General features: G+C 40.6%; 1 protein-coding gene across 2 annotated transcripts in view; it reads left to right on the top strand.

Annotated features, from left to right (window-relative positions):
- The first annotated feature begins 7,889 nt into the window (after positions 1-7,889).
- Positions 7,890-19,958, top strand: part of LOC145446113 (uncharacterized) — a 35,920-nt gene continuing 23,851 nt past the window's right edge. For both annotated transcript variants that reach the window (XM_080324346.1, XM_080324338.1), the window contains exons 1-4: positions 7,890-8,096; positions 15,125-15,387; positions 15,465-15,605; positions 15,664-15,820. In XM_080324346.1, the coding sequence (XP_080180472.1) occupies positions 7,905-8,096; positions 15,125-15,387; positions 15,465-15,605; positions 15,664-15,820 (753 nt within the window). In that variant the 5' untranslated portion in view covers positions 7,890-7,904. The remainder of the gene's footprint in view (positions 8,097-15,124; positions 15,388-15,464; positions 15,606-15,663; positions 15,821-19,958) is intronic.

The following is a 19,958-nucleotide window of genomic DNA, read 5'->3' as shown; positions in this document are numbered from 1 at the left end:
GGTATCAGCGCACCAGAACCCCCTACAATCACCAAGGAAGGTAAAATTCGGCTTTATGACACACAATGCCATTGCAGAGAAACAACAGCCAGGTGAGGCACAAACGAATCTGCCTTATAAACTATTCACTAACAATTTGACAATCGCAGCACAGTGAAACGCGCTATCGATTTCGGAATCCAACAGTCTTGCAGGAAATATATAATATGCGGAGCAAATAAATTCCCTTACTTATGTAGCTGTTATGTATTTTCCATTCATAGCTACGTAAAATTGTGGTATGTGATAGCTGCATTGTCGCTGTTGTGGCCTTTATGCACTGTGTTCGACTACAATATACATACAATAACCCTTAATTGTGGTATGCGATAGCTATACTTACATATAGTTTGCGTTCTCGTTGTTTGTGGTCAGTGGTGTTTCTCTCCTAGTGGCTTTTAATTTACACTAGCTCCAGTGTATTTTGACTTGACCTAGCGTCAAGTAGTGTATTTTCTTTCGAAATCTAGTGTTTTTTACTGAAAAAGTTTTTGTAAATGAGGATGCTATTTTCATGTGCTTCGAAAAATGTATACCGTCAGAGATAGTAATTATTATCCGTCTTATGGTCAATAGTGAGTAGTCCTTTATATAGCCTATTGTACAATGTGGATTTGCAACGGCTATCAGTGTGCGGAGAAAATGCTCTCTATACCCCCTGCTGTTGTTATTCACATTTAAGTCATTTTATCACGTACTTTACATGCGGGCGTGTTTTTATGTGTGTGTGCGGGGGGGGTGTCTGTACCACACCTGCCATGAACCTCACCGCACGTCACTGCTGGGAGTCAATCTATTCTGATCAATGGACTATATATAGATTTCGTTGCAGATTCCGCGATATTGGTTTTATTTTATCTGCGGAAGAATGTACTGGAAGAAAGCTCGTTGGAACAGATTTTGTGATCTTTGGAAGTTGCCGATGAATAACGAAAGTCACTGTCTTGTTTTTAGGTGAAGATGCTAGCTTATTGTATGCATTCGGTATGGTGGCTGATATAGACTAACTGTTACTCAGTGCATGCGCTCCTTCATACTGTATCCTTACCCAAAAATTGGAACTATCGTCGGCGTGAGTAATCGAGTCCTATACCAGAATTTCTTTTCTTTCCTTTCAGGATTTTTGGTTTGCTGTTTTCGCTCTTGATCGCACTACACTACGCGCGGTGTCGGTCGATAGTTAAGCCTACGTAACACACCCACACACCCACGCGTCTCGCCAAACTCATCTTTCTTTTAAATGTCATCAAATCCGAACGATACTTCAGGTTGGGATATAAACTGATTTTTTTTGTCACTATCCCGTTTAGTCACTTTCCACTCGTAACGTTATTGTGAAATTTCGTGCATAATTGTTGATAGCTTCACATTCATAGAGAACTCGACGCAATTAGGCTTCAATATTCCGTAATACCCTCAGCCAATGTGATTTCACTTATATGACCTATTTCCGCGGTATACTCTAATACGCATTGAGATCAGAAACGTACAATTGGGATAGGGTCATTAGCTAATGAATGTCTTAGTTTGAACGATATCTCATTAGAACAAAGCATTTATCATGTCGCGTTGCTAATTACATTGAAAACCAAATAGTTACCGATATGAAGTGCCAATGGTTCATGCTTTGAGGTCATGGGTGAGGACCGGGGTGTGTTTCAGTATGTTCAGCCGTTTGAGACGATGACCACACATAATTGAGAAATTGATATCACGTATTCACAATTCAATCATGGTTTCGAAGGGTTTGTCAGAACGCTACGAGTAAATCACTGTCCCCTTTTGTATTAGAATGATTAGCGTATATACTCTCGTGAAACAGCAAGCCCAGGCTAACCCTTTGATGTGTGAAGTTTTCAATTTGGACACCGGTAAGATTTCCCAGTATCGTGACACTATGTGCGTTTTCAATGACTCTAATGTGTACATTATGTAAAAGTACTGTAGCCTACACAGTGATTGAGTGTATCACCTGTCATTGTGCGATGAAATACGATTTTATGCTCGAACGTGGTAGAGAAACTGGAGTCATGTCGAATGTCCCTTCAAGATTTTTTAATAGCGATCATTGTTTCCGCGTTATTGTAAGGCTGCGGCCGTTTGCCACGATAATACTGAATTGAAACACTTCCTTTTTCTGTAGCAATGATTGTGGCCTCATTGTAGTATCTTCATTTCATTGACTTTTAACATATTTGTTCCAATAACACTGTAATCGATATGCGCAAGACAACGTGTTCACTCATAATAGATCAGGGACTTATGTCATTTCCACTAACGTTAGGCTTACCATAGTTTGGAAATCTAAAAAGAGGACACTTTTTCAGAAATTGGAGACTTGCAAAACCGGGGAAGAATTCTCAAAGATCGGTGAATTTTTTCCACTTTGTGGTCGGTTGACTAAAAAAAGGTCAACTTTCCGCTCAGATCTCAAAATATCGATTTTCTATCCACAATACCAGGTGAATGACTAAAAAAATGAAAATAAAAAGGGTGCTCTGACCCTGGCACTGACAACGACGGTAAGGGATAAAAGTGTTGTTGGGTCGGTATGGTTACGAGGCTGGTCCCACACAAATGACCTATTGGTAGCATTGATGTACCGTATGTCGACAACAATGTCAGTTCCTTCCCAGCGTTTTGGGTGGATTTCAATCAAGTTCAGGAAGTACACGTGGTCCCGACTTTTAAGGCCGGTAGCGTCTTGAAGTGTTCGCTCCACCTCCCTACGGTGACGTCATTCCATAGACAGTTGAGCTACAGTCTCTCATGGTCCAAGGGGTGAATAGCGTGCGTGTGCTTCTCATTCTTGCGATAAAGGAGATGGTTTCTTCTGGAGAGCAGTTGTGACAGAGTTACCAATTGCATCATACAAGCTGTTGGGATCAGAGATGCCACGGATAAGGTTTACGTATAGCGGCACAGTGCAACTTCACTAGCACAGCAATCAGGCACGGGTTAGTGAGGCTAGCATAAATGTTTGCATTGATCTGTTGAACATCTAAAAGTATCTATAAGAGAATAAAATGGTTATTAATTACCCTCTGATTTTTGTTCAAGAAATTTGTGTAAATTTTGTATAGAGCCATGCAAAAGCTACTGAAGGTAGAAAATTTTTAATTTGACTCAACTAGCCAAATTTGCTATACATTTATGAGAACTCAGCAATTTCATGGCGTAGCCAGTGAAATTTGAATAAAATTGTTTCATTTTTTCAATAAATTCAATTTTTTTAAATCTGATAGCTTTACTTCTGTATGTTGGAATTAGCCAAATTTAGTGTGCAACGTTTTTAAAGCCAACCTATCAATTTTCTTCATGAGCCAGTGAAATTTGGCACAAAAAATATTTTTTAACAACACTAATGTAGAAACTTGACCAAAATCTAGAAAAAACATCGGTAACAGTGCCAGTACTAAATTATACGAAGCAATGTCATGAGTATCAGCAAGGCCTGGTTTCCCATTAAAAGGATATTTGCAATACAGACAGAATGATACCAAATTGTAAATCGCTGCATTTTCCCAAAAACCAAATTGAAAGTACGGTACTCTTGTCCTTGTCCAGCAATGAAGTATATATAGCAGTTTTCTCAGCACTATCCTTGAAGCTATCAATAACTTGCTTCTGATTGGCATGGTTAAACTCAAATTTGGCTGACCGAAATTCTTGATTATCTTTTTCGATAAATTGCACAGATATCTTAATATTTATTAGTTGACCGATGCCGGCAGTTGATGCATCTATTCTTAGGCCACTTTCACTAAATAAACACAATAAAAAATCTAATAATTGCGGCTTATCTTAAATCATTTGCTATTGAAGCTGACTCCATTGCGCTGTCTTGGGGCACAAAAGATACCGGTATGACATTTGATACCACCGAACAAACAAGTCAACATAGTTCAAATGTAAATTATATTTAGCATTCTCACTGGCGTAATTAATTTCAGTAACTTTCCTGTCGTTTTCTGGCAATGCAGAAGTCGACGGAAAGACTACTCCGAATTGTTTTCTCATCCATTATAACAAACGGGCACGTTACACCCTGACATTTTGCACGGCTGCAAAACAACATAACCCTACCTAGTTAGCATCTAAAAAAACCTGAAACTAGCTAAAAAGTCTACGAAGATAACATAGAACCCAGAACTGTACTTCAAACAACCTCACTGAGACAGAAAATACGAATTGAAAACAGACCAATATCGCAAAGTAACACAGGGAGCGGGTATCTAATATAGTTGTTTGGCCCCAGCGAACCACAAGTCACGTGACTTTCGAGCCCAATGGGATGCTGCTGTATGATTAGATGCTAACGTTGCGACGTCATGGAATTCAATGATTAGGTTGTTTATACAGTAGTGCACAAGTACTTATGGCCGAAATTATTCTTATTAAAAATATTGATTAGAGTCGTCAGATCAATCGGGTAAATAGTCAATTCATCACGAATATACTTTAGCTTAGAGGCTGCTCCGAATAATCTACCGCTATAGTCATTATTCTGTATTAGCTGTATAGGTGCAGAATGCACATTCGTCCGAACTGTCAACGCCGATTAGGCCTAACTGATAAAGGCTGCAACCAGACTGCGACGATTCGTCTCGACTTAGCTTACAGATTCGCCAAGCATATTGCAAGCTTATCATCTGAAATAGCGGTATATTGTGTAGGAGAACACGGTATTAATATGTTCGGTGCAAATCATGCATTCCATTATTGAAGCAAGAAATATCTGTACACGAAATAGCACGAGCCTATACGGTATTTGATCTTGCAAGAGCACCATCGACTTGATCAGCCTGATATTTATGTAGATCATTGCACCTGTCATCGCAACTCCGAGGAATTGAGCATGAAACGTTAGCGAGCGCCTGTCCCTTTTCTTCACCGCGGCGCGCACATTCTCCAACGCAGATCCCGATTATTCCACAGCCCTTTTCGCAAGTTCCTCTCCGCCGAAGTCAATAATATTGCACAGCTGCAACGACCGCGCGAGGCAGTTTTCAGCTCGACTGTAGCACGAGATCCCGTGGTAGCATAAAGCGAGGTTGTACAGTAAGGTTTGATGCCACGCCGGCGGTTGTGAGCCAAATTGCGGCCGATGGAGAATTCCCAAAGCAGCTTCACCGTATCCTACGCCTCTCTTGTAGGACTATTTGTGGGGGATTACGCAGACGAATATTATTGTACCTAGAGCTCCGGCCTGTTCTAACGCTTTACGTTTCGGATCTGCTCCAGTTAGATTCTTGATCGCTTCCAATAAATCATCCATGAAATGAATAACATAATTGACAACGATAATGGGTTCTTTTAGCACTAACGTCTCCGCGCATCCGCACAAATCATAAATACGTCTGCCTATAAAAATCAGATTACCCGTCGGATCATGGTTTTTCCATTTGCACATTTCACTGGCTACTACGCAGAGCAGGATAGCTCCTACGTCGCGGCCTTGTTTCTTGGATTGGTCAGACCAAGACACCAGAGAGTCGACTGTGAACGGCTTGCCGAACATTCCGCGGTACACTCGATGAATTATGTCGTGCCTGTCTGGCGCGTTGGTAAAAATGTTGTACTCCGATTCCATGATAGTGTCGTCAATCTTGCTTGCTTCAGATGTCCTGGGAGCGATGGAACTTCCGCGATCTGCGCTTTGCTTGTTTAAAAATTCTGTGAACATAAAAGGTTTTAATATCGATACGGTAAACGATTTAACTAACCCGCATACAGGTCAAAAGATATAAAAGTAACCGACTACATATGCAAGTCCGTAGTATTTAATCTGATGACATGCACATACAATCTACATAGTCATAGTGAGGACGGACTGCGACTGCATTTGGATCGGGTCGACACTCGACGCCATATGGCCAGAACAATAATTACTGTAATCTAAAGAGCAAACTGACTTTCGATAACCGTGCTATGTCGTGCAAGGACGTACAAGAGTGCGTCTTACTAAAAGATTAGACTTCGACTTCATCATGAACTTTACTAAAGGATCGTGCTGTCATTAAACTGCTAATCTTTTGACACCAATATAGATCTTCCTGATTCGGCAGCCAGAAACTGTTTCGCCAGGTGACTAAACGTTTCTGCTCAAACCTGAGTTTCAGTGATATTGCGTATCAAGTCACTCTATTCTCAAGATAGGATATATTTTGCTCAGATTTTTACGGGGCATTCGCATCAATGAGAATATCGAAGTCCAATATACTATAAAACTGAATATGTTATGAACAAGGAAAATCCCAATTATTTCATTTATTCAACGGTTTGTTTTGTACATCTCGTCAGCAGTTAATTCCCGCAAAGAATGATTTGTCGCAAAGAGCAATCAGTATTTAGCTTTCCCGAGGCCAACGTTTGATATGAAAAGTCCAGGCAACCTGTACAAATTTCAGAACAAAAAAAACATGGCAGTCTTAGCAAAAGCAACTCCTCATCCTATATATATAGGAATTGATACCGTAAAATCACAAACCAAATACCAACCAAATACAAACTTGCACGCCAAACGTTATTATGATCAACGCAGGAAGCCGACACATATCATCGGAGAAAGATTTATAAATACATCCACAATCTTAAAGGAAGCATTTACGATATAGGCCTACTTTTTGTATCTCACCTCGATCCAGGTTCCAACTGGATTGCCAACATTATAGCCCGACCATATATTTCCAAATCTTTTTAATCGCGTACCATTTCGAGATTTTTGCACGGCATTCGCGTACCGCCAACTTAACTTTGAACTAAAACGCCATCTGACGCTGATGTCTGAATATACCGAATTCATCAGAACCTGGGAAATATATAGACGGATGTAGCGTAATGATAATAAAGAATTGCAATCGGGTGAAGCGTCGATAGATTACCAGGATTTATAAATTGATCAGAAATATTTTCAAAGCTGATATGGAGTGGAATATATTAAAATTTCCATTCTATTTTCAAATCCAACTTATCTACATGATTGCAGTTTTGGGGTGTGATGATAGTGCCCTTTTATAAGATTCAATAATTTCAACAACGGACCGAACTCGACCCGCGATCCGGACCTTGCCGGTAACAAATCATACTTGATATTTTACCATATAATGAGGTTCACATTTTGCAATGGCTGAAGTTTTAGCATGCAACGAGGTATCCACCACGTATAGTAAAATGAATATAAGGTATACACACATTGATATTAATTTTTCAGCAGTAAAGAATGACCAACGCGATGACTATTTTTCGTGGTGACGAATGTCATTAGCTTCAGACTAGTAAGCAAAACTAACCACTGATTTGGAATGGATTCGACTAATCTTTGACGATGTACGACCCATTGCCATCTGAAAGTGTTGCTGAAGCTCGGGTTTGTGATTTTAATGTACATAGTTACGTTGATTGAGCTTGTAGATTTCTGGTGTCAGCGTAATGTCCATGGTATTCATCGGCAATTTCATAATCAAATATGCCTAGCAAGTATTGAATCTGATCTAATGTCTGTGTAAACGCAAAGAAAATACGGAATGTTTAATTATTGGGTTCGTATGTTTCAGCACTCAATGGAAATGCCTTCAAATTGAATTAGTAACCTATCTACCAACACATCACAGTATATCAGCCATTGTGAACGACTAAGGAAGCAGAATCGGAACTAAACGAGTCCTTTTCATCAATGTGTAACAATGTTCCTCGATCAGCATTCGCATTGACCGTAAAAAGAGTTATTAGATGACTCGCGAACACGAACCTCGCAAAGTCACGAAGACAAATTAGAGATAATATGACAATCAATTGAGAAGTCTTCCGTCACTAGGTAACGAAAAAGTATCGCTTAGTAGCAATAAAACCCCTTGCGTATAAATATGGATGGAAGTCGTGCCCTCCTCTATCAACTCATTGTGACTGTACGGGCGTCGAGACTAATCATGGAATTTAAAGGTGTAGCTGTATTTATAGCGGTTTGCACTTTGCACTTCGGCATCTCTACGGCTTCACATTTTCGTGGCGGTACTGTGTCGTGGAAGCATTTGAGTAGTCAAGGAAATACTCATCAGGTATATGCATTAGAGTAGACGAAGTTTAATTGGCATCGGGTGGCAACATATAAAAATACGATTTACAACGGCACCATTGGGCTGGATACCTATACCATGCTTTGTAATTTCTTCAGGATGTATCCATCATAGATCATATGGACAGGCCGTGTTATTTTTGGCATATGCCAAAACTGCCAAAAATAGCTTATTTTTGGCATTTTTCAATTTTTATTTTTGGCAGTTTTGGCATCGACCTCTAAATAGATATTTTCAGACTCGAATTAGTCATAAAAACGCTTTATTTGGGTCAGTTTATCAAAAGAGACCAAAAATGTGCAGCATCCACTAATAATCAGTACCATCAAACAATAATAAGAAGGAAAAACCTAGTGATTACATAGGTTCATAATATCAAACGAAACCACAAAATGTGCAGTATCCATTCGGAATCGGTGCCAATAAGCAAAAAGAATGAGAAGCCTAACATACACGATAAACACCTGATTGTTACCGCTTCTGAATAGACTCAAATTGTTTGCACTGTAACAGTGCTTTCAAACTCAGGTCAGCAAAGTTTCTCCTGAATAAATTTTCCACCCAACGAAATTTGGGGGTTCCAGATCCATGAGCAGAATACAATTTATATTCTAGTAATCAGTACAGTGGAGGCTTTCCATTAATACCCGTTTTATCAAATTTAGCGCTCGGCAAGCTGGTCAAAAATGGCCGTAAAATTGCCTTTGGACGAATGGAAAGTATGACGTAAACCAAGTGCAGTCAGCCGTTCAATCTCGCTGTGCCCACACCATTTAGGACACCATGCATTCTCCCTAATGGGTGGGCTGGACCCATATAGTAAGATACCTGCCCTTCACACACGCTCTTCTCGCTTGTAATTCGGTCCTGTTAACACAACACCATGAACGAAATACACTATTTGGCAAGCCGTGTTATTTTTGGCATATGCCAAAAATTGGTTATTTTTGGCATTTTCAAATTTTTATTTTTGGCAGTTTTGGCATCTGGCTCCTGAAATGCCAAAAATAACACGGCCTGCATATGGACCAGTGGTGCTCAACATGGGCAATATTTCACACAGTATGGGTGATTCTGAGAAGGAAGTAGGCGAAAATACCAAAGAGAATGACTGACGGGGTGGGAGGGATAGGGGGCGATGATGTTAAAATTTCTGGTGAGATATATTTAATTAACATGTCCAAAATTGAACGTGAAGACGGCTTATTTTGCATATGACGCGAAAAAATGGCAAATCAACGGGAAGTACATCCGGAAACGTGCACCTACCAAGCCATAAAATGGTATTTTTTTGCTAAATTATTGAGCAATCAGAGTTAGCTGAATACATCTCCCGATTATACATCGTTTTTTTCCTGTCCGTTCCAATGGAAGGCAAAAATTTATGTCAAAATTGATAAGGGACGATTAATTGGGAACGACTGAACCCACTGGTTGGGAACCATTGATATAGATCAAACGTTACCAAAACAAAATGGCTGAAGGCGATATTTGTCGACTTGGCAGGCACTGCGGACGCAGTATTTCAATATCAAAACATGAATAAGCTATTCGCCTTAGCTCAGTTTCGTCCACACTGCGTTACTCAATACATCGCTTTGTCCTATAACTTGGACATAGCGCTGCTTACTATATTGAAGTAACGTGAATGAAAATCATACAATTGGAGCAGTTTGACTCGTACACAAGGCATTTCCACAAACTCCGACTCCAGCCATCAAATGTTTTCGGAACTCCGACTCCTACTCCAAATAGTGTTGCGACATTTTTTGTCGCCGACTCCAACTGATTCCATAAAAAAGACAACAAAACTCTTTGACGCCACATCCCTAGCTACTCCGGAGAATCTTGACCGTAGTCGAACGATGATACGTTGGCTATGGCGAGTGCAGTCTGTATCAGGCACAGAAGGAGTAATTGCGCTTCGGATAGCATGTAGTGTGGACCCACTGCATTAGCAGAATATGCCAGATCGCTTGCTTTCTGCATTATAGCTTTGGCGTCTCATGCGGTAATGATTGATGGTTGGCTCGGGTGATCTTGCATCGACAGGCCTGTCGATCAAATTCGGCGGCCGCTTAATTAGGCCTACCTAGTATTCCTTTTCGTCCAAAAACGCAGGCAAAATTAATAATGACTCAGCTGGTGTCATGAATTTGTTTGAATATTTCAAATAAGTTGTATGATCGCCGCTTTAGCTGTCTCGAAATCTTCATCCATGCGGAAAAGCGATCTGAAATATAACATGGACGTTGATTTTCACTAACATAAAGGGGGTAGTGTCTGAGTAGTTGAAGAACCACTTATCTATAATGATATTAGGTGGGACGACTGGATATTTCCGTTCTCAATATGATGGTAAATTTGTGATTATTCTTATTCTCATTAAAGGGGCACTGAGCTTTAAAAATAATGTGGTCTTAAATTAAAGCACGGATCGATTTTTTTTTACCGCCGCAGCCGTTTACTTCAGATAGCAACCTTAATGGAGCTGCAATTAAATGAAATTTATATAGACCATTTCCGGTCCAGCTGCCGCGGCTAAGCGTCATCGTTTCGTAACCCATTGCGACATTTCTGGCGCGATATCTTCACCGTCGCACTTGCTCGACGCACCTCCATACTGTAGCTTCATTTATTTATGTAATACAAAAACACATGTGATATGTCACTCACTTTGCTGCCATAATCCAGATGATACAACAGCACGGACTCTTAATGTCATTTGCAACGTAAGTAGGTTAGGGTTGGCATTCGTCCGGAATTTTCCGGACATATTCGGAACAATAACAACAATAGGCCGTGAGTAAGTCTGGGCAAAGGTGCTGACCTTATTTTTAGCAATAACAGCTTATAAAATTTTGAGCTGGTCCACGGAAAATTTTCAAATTGGAAATGAATTTACGACCATGGAAGGTTGGAAACCACCGGATATGAGGTGTTTATATAGCTACGTGGTGCGCACCGGTAATAGGCTGATCCAATCGGCGTGACATGAACATGACTTAACAATGTACAATTACGCTCCCTGCATGTTCAAAGTCATCATTTCCAACCGCTGACTCTGATCATGTGGGGACGGAGAAAGGAAATTATAATTATATAAGAAACTATATAGTAGTATATGGATGATCCAATGTTATTACCAGAATTCATTAAAAGCAAATTACCCACCAGATGCATACAGTTAGCTCTCCAGAAGTTGCACCAATTACCCTATGGTGGCCCAGGCCCTAGATTAGTGTTTATTAGGGAGGGAGGTGGATGAAAATGTGGTTTCGGTCCTTGTTAGAACACACAACCAGTCCGCATGCCGGATCGTTACCACCTCTGGACGAAGGGCAAAGCTTTGCTCGTGTGACGTCATATTGATAGATAATGCGCTCATACCTAATTTTAAAAGAGGGTCCAGGATTTGAGCCTCAAAAATATGGTGACCCCAAAATAGGTGTAGCACACTGTATAGTTACCAGGGGCAGTTTTTGCAACTTTTACAATTTTTTTACAGCTTCCGGCAGCTTCCTAAATATTCATAAGTAGGGCAATTATTTTAATCTATAAAACTATCAAAATTTTGACATTTTGTGACCTGAAGAAACTCAATTTTGAACAAATTTTGACCTCACGTATGCAAATTAGGTGTCTTCGCATTTGATGTGGCGTTACTAAGGCACGTTTTTGTTGCAGACAAATCCGTGGAAAGTTGCATTTATTTTTCAGAAAAGTTGCTGTAAAAAGTTGCATTTATGGCCAAGTTTACTGAAATTTACTGAAATAGGGTATTAGATACTCAAACCATTCCGTATTTTAGGCACTGTAGCAAAATTCAGTCTTGGTGACCTCGGCAATATCAATAGCCTCATAAAATTGACCCAGTAGGAAAAATAAATTTCGACGGTCTAGCATGAATGCACGTCGAATCAGAAAGAAGGTAAAATTTAAACGACAGTGAAATAATTAGGCGATCAATATATAGTGCCAAATATTTTCAGTAAAATGTTAGTTGCATGAAAAATCGAAAGAAACCTGCGATAAGTTACATGAAATATCGAAAAAGATACAAAAAGTTTCATGGAAAAATGGAGAAAAGTTGCAAAACGCTGCACTATAAGATTCCCCCAAACAGCTTAACACACAATCCTGCATATCTAATGAGTAGGGCGATTTTTGACATGCCAAGCCAAGTCAAAATTTTGGTAAAATTGTAGCGTTAGGTAAAAAAAATGTCAAGATTATTTACTAAGTCAACATTTTTTTTGGTCGTATAAGGGAATTTGTGCGGCTGTCGACACCTAATTCAATTAGTATGTGCTAGCGGCCGACGACATCCAAATTGAATTTACGAATTCACTCCTGAATTCTTGAGACATTTTAATTAATCTTGAAATTGTCTTCGCGCTCCGCGCAATTCAACATTACTTCATTATTCGATTTTATTATAGTAGTGCCCTTCTCAATCAGAGCCAGAATCGGAATCGTGTGCTTTTCGCGAAAGAAATTTGTTTATGGTACATTTGGGCGATTTCAATACATTTTCACTATTTCCACTACCCTCTAATCGGCAATCCTGATGTTGGTCAAGAAATAACAGCATGCAACAAAGTGACTAATAACAATTTGCCCACCTGAAGATGCATTATCATTTATAACTTGCCCTAAATTTTCGAAAGCACCCCCTCCATGAACTCTTCCGGTGAATCTGATCACATGGGCGTAGAAAATATAAATATTTGATTGTAATATGTGATACTGCTAGGTACTAATAATTACGGAATTCATTAGTAAATCTGAAAATTTTTCGTGCTTCGACGTGCTGCGACAATATGCAATCCCAGCAACTATTCATAATATTGCCACTCGCGATTTCGGTGCGTACAATAAGCCGTTGTGAAAAGTAGAATAGTCCGGAGTTCACCGGGAATGGATATGGACAGATTAACATGGGTATTTTGCGTCCAGTTAGTACATTACGACTATCCCCTGGAATGCGGCCTTAGGCTACATAAGTAATCGAAATGCGGCCGTGATTAGCAAAATAGTTGCCTGCCTCTGTATTAGATGACGTGCTCTTTTTGACAAGACGATAAGTGCAGGGGGGTGTCAGGGGGGCATCATATTTTTTGACCATCGTCCACAGGGAATTAACCGAATGAAGTCACTGCCACCGAATACGTTCTTGGGCTATGGATATTGTCGAAGTTCTGTACCGTAAGCACTTCAGTACTACTATCATTTACATCAATAATAATGAGGCATAACCACCACCATCTTCGTTACATAGTGTGAAATATGCATTCGTTAATATACAAATGATATATCCACACTAATTCCCCCTACATCAAACGGAATTTGCACAGCACCGTGCCGGTACGGTAGTATACAGCCGAGCAACGACAGCATGGTGATTATGCAATATCTATATGCTGCAAGTGGTGTTGACAGTCCGTGTTGTTGTTTCATGTGGATGCAAAGTGAGTGTCACAGCATGTGTTACCACATAGGCCCTAGTACATAAAGCAATTTACCTAAAATATAGGAGTCGTGACGAGAAGTTGCGGCGGTGAAGATGACGCGCCATGAATTTCGCTACGGTTTCAAAAATCGATGACGCGCAGCTGCGTCAGCTGGTCTTATACAAAATTCATTTATTTGCGACTCTAATACGGTGGCTTTTTGAAGAAAATGGTTGCGGCCAAACTTTCTTCAATGATTTGTGCTTCAATTTGAGACCACATCATTTTTAGAGTGGAGTGCCTCTTTAAGGCGTTAACCTTGATAAGGGTTACCATATGTTTGTGGAGCAAATTCCGGACACTCTTTAGCGCCGACTAGCGGGTTTTCGAATGAGGTATGACACATTGTCTCTCAATATGATGTCACTCTATCAAAGCGGTGTCTATCGACCAGAGGTGGTCACGATCAGGATCATGAGCCGCTACAATGTTAGTTCAGTGCATTTAAATTATTGTGTGCTGTAACCAGGACCGAAACTTCTGTAAGTTCTGGGGGCTTACTATATACATCTGATTTTCATATGCATCGGGTATTTAAATTTTGTGAATGATGAGCTGATGATGACTTCGAAAACGTAAGGAGCGTAATTACACATAGTAAAGTCATGTCATGTCCCACGGAAAAATATATTTATGAGCCTAAATGCCGCTCCGCTCCAACAGGTTGCAAACCCCGTGGTTTTCAACCTTTTATGGTCGCGACTTCATTTCGAATTTGAAAATTGTCTGTGGCCCAGCTCAAAATTTGATAAGCTGATTACTGAAAAACGGTCAGCACCTTTGCCCAAACACACTCAGTGCCTATTTTGGAACGCGAACCCCAGAAAAAAGGAAATCGACCCCCAGGTTTGGAGCCACTGTCATTGACTAAGGCATCTAAACAGCCTAACGAATCGACTCCAGGAATATACCGTTTTCCTGTAATTGCGATTACAAATAGACTTATTTCTGTAAATGATGGTTAATTTATTTATTTTTGATTGCATGTTTGGCGAAGGTGGTGGCCAATGTTTCTTCTAAGCTGCGCACGTGCGCAATTGCGCAGTACTGACATGGTTTCCGCGCACAGTAAAGCTAAGCTGCGCACAAAAAATCTGAAGTGATGACTTTTTTATAGTCGTTACGCACTGCCGTACAAGGGACCGCGCAGTGAGTCGGTGAGTGCGCGCAGACACGTGAAAAAATAGAGAGAACATTGGTGGTGGCACTAGACGCAATGAATGTGACACTAAATCGCGCGCAGCACGCAGAAAAATTTCAAGTGGCATAAATATGCCCGAAAATAATATCGTTTTTGTAGATTTACGACAAAAATTGATCCTATTTCAAGCCTTCCAAATTCCGGACATTTGGGGATATTTTAGAATTTCCTCTCGGACGCAGTTTGAACGGCGAAATTCCGGACATGTCCGGGAAATTCCGGACATATGGCAACCCTTACCTTACCTCTCAGAAGCATCATGTAGCCTATTGAAACGACTGTGTCTTCATTTGCAGATCGAAGTTAATTATCGACTCGGCTGGCGTCGCGATTGGGTCACCGATCAGTGCGACGATTCCTCGATATCCTCCCAGATCGAATCATACCCCAATGGAAATTGGATTATCTCCACAAGCTACTCTGCCGTTACCAATTCAAGTGGAAGCAACGTTTTGCCTACAACAATAAAATGTACCACGTATGATACCATCGAAAACTGGGCTTATGGATACAACAGTTTTGCAATTGAAGTACAAACGCCAGAAGCGTTTGTTATTAGGTATAAGCCTTGCTCACATTTGCAGAATTTTAATGTGTAACTGAATCCTACGCTAACTATGCCCGTGGTTCATTTAGCTACGCAGGAGGTGCGTGGATTGGCGGTTTGTACAGTGGTGGAGGTAGTTGGGCGGTACCGACTCTCGTCGATTTGGCAGTAAGATCTGATACGGGACACCCAAATACTCCACCGCGCACTTTCAGCCCACCAGTAGTCAGGTATCAATTTTGTAATATAATACATCATCGACAGTCTAGAATCAAGAATAAATTTCAGACTCCTGCAAGGATGTCCATCTACCATCAAAATCACGTCTGTTGACGATGACGGGGACCATGTGATTTGCCGATACGCCGGATCAAACAATACGCTGATATCTGACGAATGCGCTGGTGTATGCAATGTCATATACCCGCACTTCACTCTTGATGAGGTTTGTGTTCAGAGCGTATGATTTCTGCTAAGCGCATAGGATCTACTGTAAGGTGATGGTCTGGAAGACAATGCGTCAGCGGTTACCTTTATTAACCCGCGGAACACTTACGCCAATCTGTGAGTCTTTGCGGAATGCACAATTTTCAAAGAGTTATAATAACGAAAGTGTATCACACTACACATTTAACTACACATATAATTTGTTACTATAGATTGGTAACCTATTATGGTTTAGACAGTCATATCATCACATAGCATATGCATCAGTTGAGCGTGTGTATTGACGTAGTGTTCCGTGGAACATCGGATAGAAGCAACGACAATTGGCCCATATGCATGACATGGCAGTTTCAGTTGGCTTCAATGATGACTCGTCGATTACCATCTCTATAATTCGATGAAGTGCAAAAGGCCAACTATTTCAAGTTGATTCGTTAAGTTGGTTTTCAAACGCAGCACCGAACTAATTTTGAGCAGCCTATCTCCTGTAGTTCCAAAAAGTGTTACATGGTGAAAAACGTCGCGTGTTTAATTTTCAAATCTACCAATGAACAAGACTCAAATGAATATTCAACGACATCCATCCCCTGTTGCTTGATTATTCGTTGTCGTTACTTCAGCTCCGGCAGTTTCGCAGCTAGGACAAGCCGAGAAGTATCACCTTTCGCTTACGAACAACATGCGAAGCTAGAAAAATGTTGTGGGCTTAACATACCATCGGCATGAATTGTTGGTCCGAAATGACCGGCGCCGAATAGTTCTGTATCATTCACAGTTGGGCACATGAAAGAATGCAGCTTCACAAAATTAGTTTTGAATGAAAAATATAGCTGAACAGTTTTTTTTAGTTATTATTAGAATTAATGAATTCGCGTAAGCTTATTGTCATAAACAGGATCTTAACAGATGTATGTACAGCAAGCTTAGCTCGTTTCACATTATACAGTTCCTCTGCAGCACTGCACCTTCGGCAACCGAACCTATTCTTCCCGTATATTAGTAAGCGCTTGTGGTATGAGAGTGCGTTAGCCCCACACGTCCGTGCTGCGTGGATTCGAAATGCAGAAACGTACTATTGTAAAAGCACTTTCCGGACATGAAGATTTGGTGGTGCCAGGTTGGTCCAATTCTCGTTGGTCGCATACCACTCTTCAACTTGGTCAAATGTGTTATGTATATATGCACGACAACAGGAATTAGAAGCAGACTACCTCGTTACTTTACACTGATACACTGCTGGGCACCCGACATCCACTGCACCCGTGGTTCTTGACCTTTTTTTCTCAAGCGCCCCCTTTCAAAAATTGCCTGGGTCTGACGCCCCCCCTATTTTAAGGACTGTAACGAAAAAACACAATGGGTAAGTCTCCGAAGTCCGGTGCCGAGTTGGGACTTCACTATTAAAACACTCGACTAATTACCGGTCTAATTGTTTGTGTTATTTTCGTTCATCAAATCCAGGTTGCTGTTATAACAACCATCGGGTGAGGCCCACGGGTTCGAGATTGATATAGCCTACACATCCCGAATTCTTCTCTGCTATTGGCAATACGGGGAAGTTAATTGTATTTGGTTTTGTTCTATTGCTTTGTGTGACTGCTAAATCTACTGAGAAGGCTGTAGAGATTTGCTCACATTAAATTTAGTAGCCTACTGCACCATTCTCTTAACTTTATAATGAATTGGGGTAACAACATTACCCGCTATAATTCCTTTATGATACGATGAAGAAATATTGTTACGATTTAATTTTGTAGCTCTCAAATACAAGTATATTTAGTTAATCCAGTGGTTCCCAACCGGGGGGGATGAATTTCCCCCTTGGGGGGAATTGGGAAGTTTTAAGGGTGGGATCTGGCTTTGGCGTTGTATCGGACGATGCACTGGGTTAACAATGTGTGGTGAGATAGCGCAGTGGAATAATCCACTGCTGCAACACCAGAATTCCCATCCAAGTCTTTGGGGTTTATCTTGGCTCCTCCTTGCCATCTCGTCCGTGTACGCGGCGTCCTAAAAAATCCTAGAAGTGGGCCGTGTTATAAGTCGGCAGCTACGGAATAAAAAAAATTAGGGAAATTGCCCTGGTGTAAATTACCATAGTAGTCAACACACACCATGAACATCTCAAAATAAAAACAAACTGGGTTCACAAGGTTTCTAGATTTTTATGGTGTAACTGTTAAGTACAAACCAGTTTTTCACAATTGTATGTTTGCTTGGCGGATTTGAAGCTGGGTGTATGTATAAATGCCTTCCGTAGATATTATACCCCCTGATAAAGTGAGGCTCGCGGACGATTTCGTTGGGCCCACGACAGCCTCTTGACTAAATTGCTACTAAGGAGGAAAAAGTCCAGCCAAATTCAGCACAAGGCCGCTGGTGAAATGCAAGCGCAAAAAACATATCAGTCATAGAACATATCAAAACATATCAAATTCATCGGTTCGACTCAGGCCATAACAAGCGGACTTAATGATTTATTTTTCGTCATCGACTACCCGACCGCTGAAAAACAGGTCGAATTTAGCTTTACTTTACCAAAAAGTGGTGCAGTCCGCATTGGACAAAGTTCGGACATATCTGAATATTTTTAGCCAGTAATTGCTCAGTCAACAAATGTTTGTGCGTTAAAAAGCACCTTTTCTAGTCACAGAAAAATTTTTCGTAGGGGGGAATTTTAGCTCAAATATCGGCCAAGGGGGCAACGAGACGAAAAAGGTTGGGAACCACTGGGTTAATCAGTTTGGCCAAAAAGCTTCAAAACATCCCTAATGTACAACGGGCAACACTCCTAAAAGTTGTATTGTACAGTGCCTCTTCGATGTCGACACGCAGTGCGCTGCAGGAAATAAACTGAGCTATTGGTATAAGTATCAGTTTAAAAATATTTTCATCATTTCAAAACACCACAAAACTGCCCTACAATGAAAATATTGGAAGGTGTCGAAACGACTTGGTGCAGCTAACGTGACGGAACTATTATAAAGGGAATTGACAATCCAAGAGAACGCCCAATTTCTTTTACATGACCTAAAATAAACCACTGCATTCATAACATGGTCGGTGGATATTTCGCGATGAGCGCAACGAGAACATGATTTGATAGATTTTGCCGAATGTTAATTTGCAATGAGAACTCAGGGATATATAAAACTATTGTTCCACTGTGTAATCATAAGTCCTTACTAGCCTACACCATGTACTGCGAGGCTATTTTTATTGAGCGTCCTCCATAACTCTCCTCAGCCCAGCGCCCCAATTTCGCCCCTGACCGTTTCCGTCCACTTCAAAATTGAATTCGCCCCTTGGGGTCGCTGGAGACAAGGTTAAAAACCACAACCCTACACCAGAGGTCGGTGGACTACGGCACGCGGGCCGTATGCAGCCCGCAACACCGTTTGTGCGGCCCACGAAAGCCTCAAAAAGCGCTGTAAAATATTCATCAACTGTGCACTAAAAATCAAATTAATGTGGCTACTTGAACAAACTTTTTTTAATATATTTCAAGATGATACTGATGAGTTTCATATTTTGGCGATGGCGCGATAGCCAGACCTTGCGGCTCATGCATTCGTGAAGGTTTCAATTGCTGAACATCGCAAAAAGTGAAATGTAAATGACTTAATTTGGACCACGACTGTGATTTGAAATTGGCATTACGAGCAAGTTTATTGCTTTTAGTGCTGTACTTGGAAAAACCGATTGGCGAGTTTGTTAGATGGATTCGGTCTTTGTATGTGTAGAAGTAGGCTATTCGTATTAATAATGTTTATATAGCGTATAAGCGTATTTAAAGGTAGGATGGTTAATTGGTTATGATGCTGTCAGCATTGCGTGTCCTGGAGTTAAACCAAAAGTACAATCGGCAAATCTATGAACGGATCACTGCTCACAGACTAAAATTTACATCAAGTTCTAAGAATCGGGATAACCGATATTCATCATCAATTTTGACAATGAGGACGACCTGCTTGTGAATTGTGGTCAATGTTTCTGACGCGTGTACATCATCATCAAATCAATGTTCGGTTTAAATATAGAAATAGTCAAATATTATTCAATATTTCGATGTTGTCGGTAACTAAATAATTGAATAACAATATTGAATTTTGGCTCAGTATCCCAATTTTATATAG

This window comes from Botryllus schlosseri, chromosome 1 (assembly GCF_051294905.1).
Source record: "Botryllus schlosseri isolate E-star chromosome 1, Bs_hap1, whole genome shotgun sequence".
Taxonomy (NCBI): Eukaryota; Metazoa; Chordata; class Ascidiacea; order Stolidobranchia; family Styelidae; genus Botryllus; species Botryllus schlosseri.
This window is presented reverse-complemented; position numbering and strand designations above follow the sequence as displayed.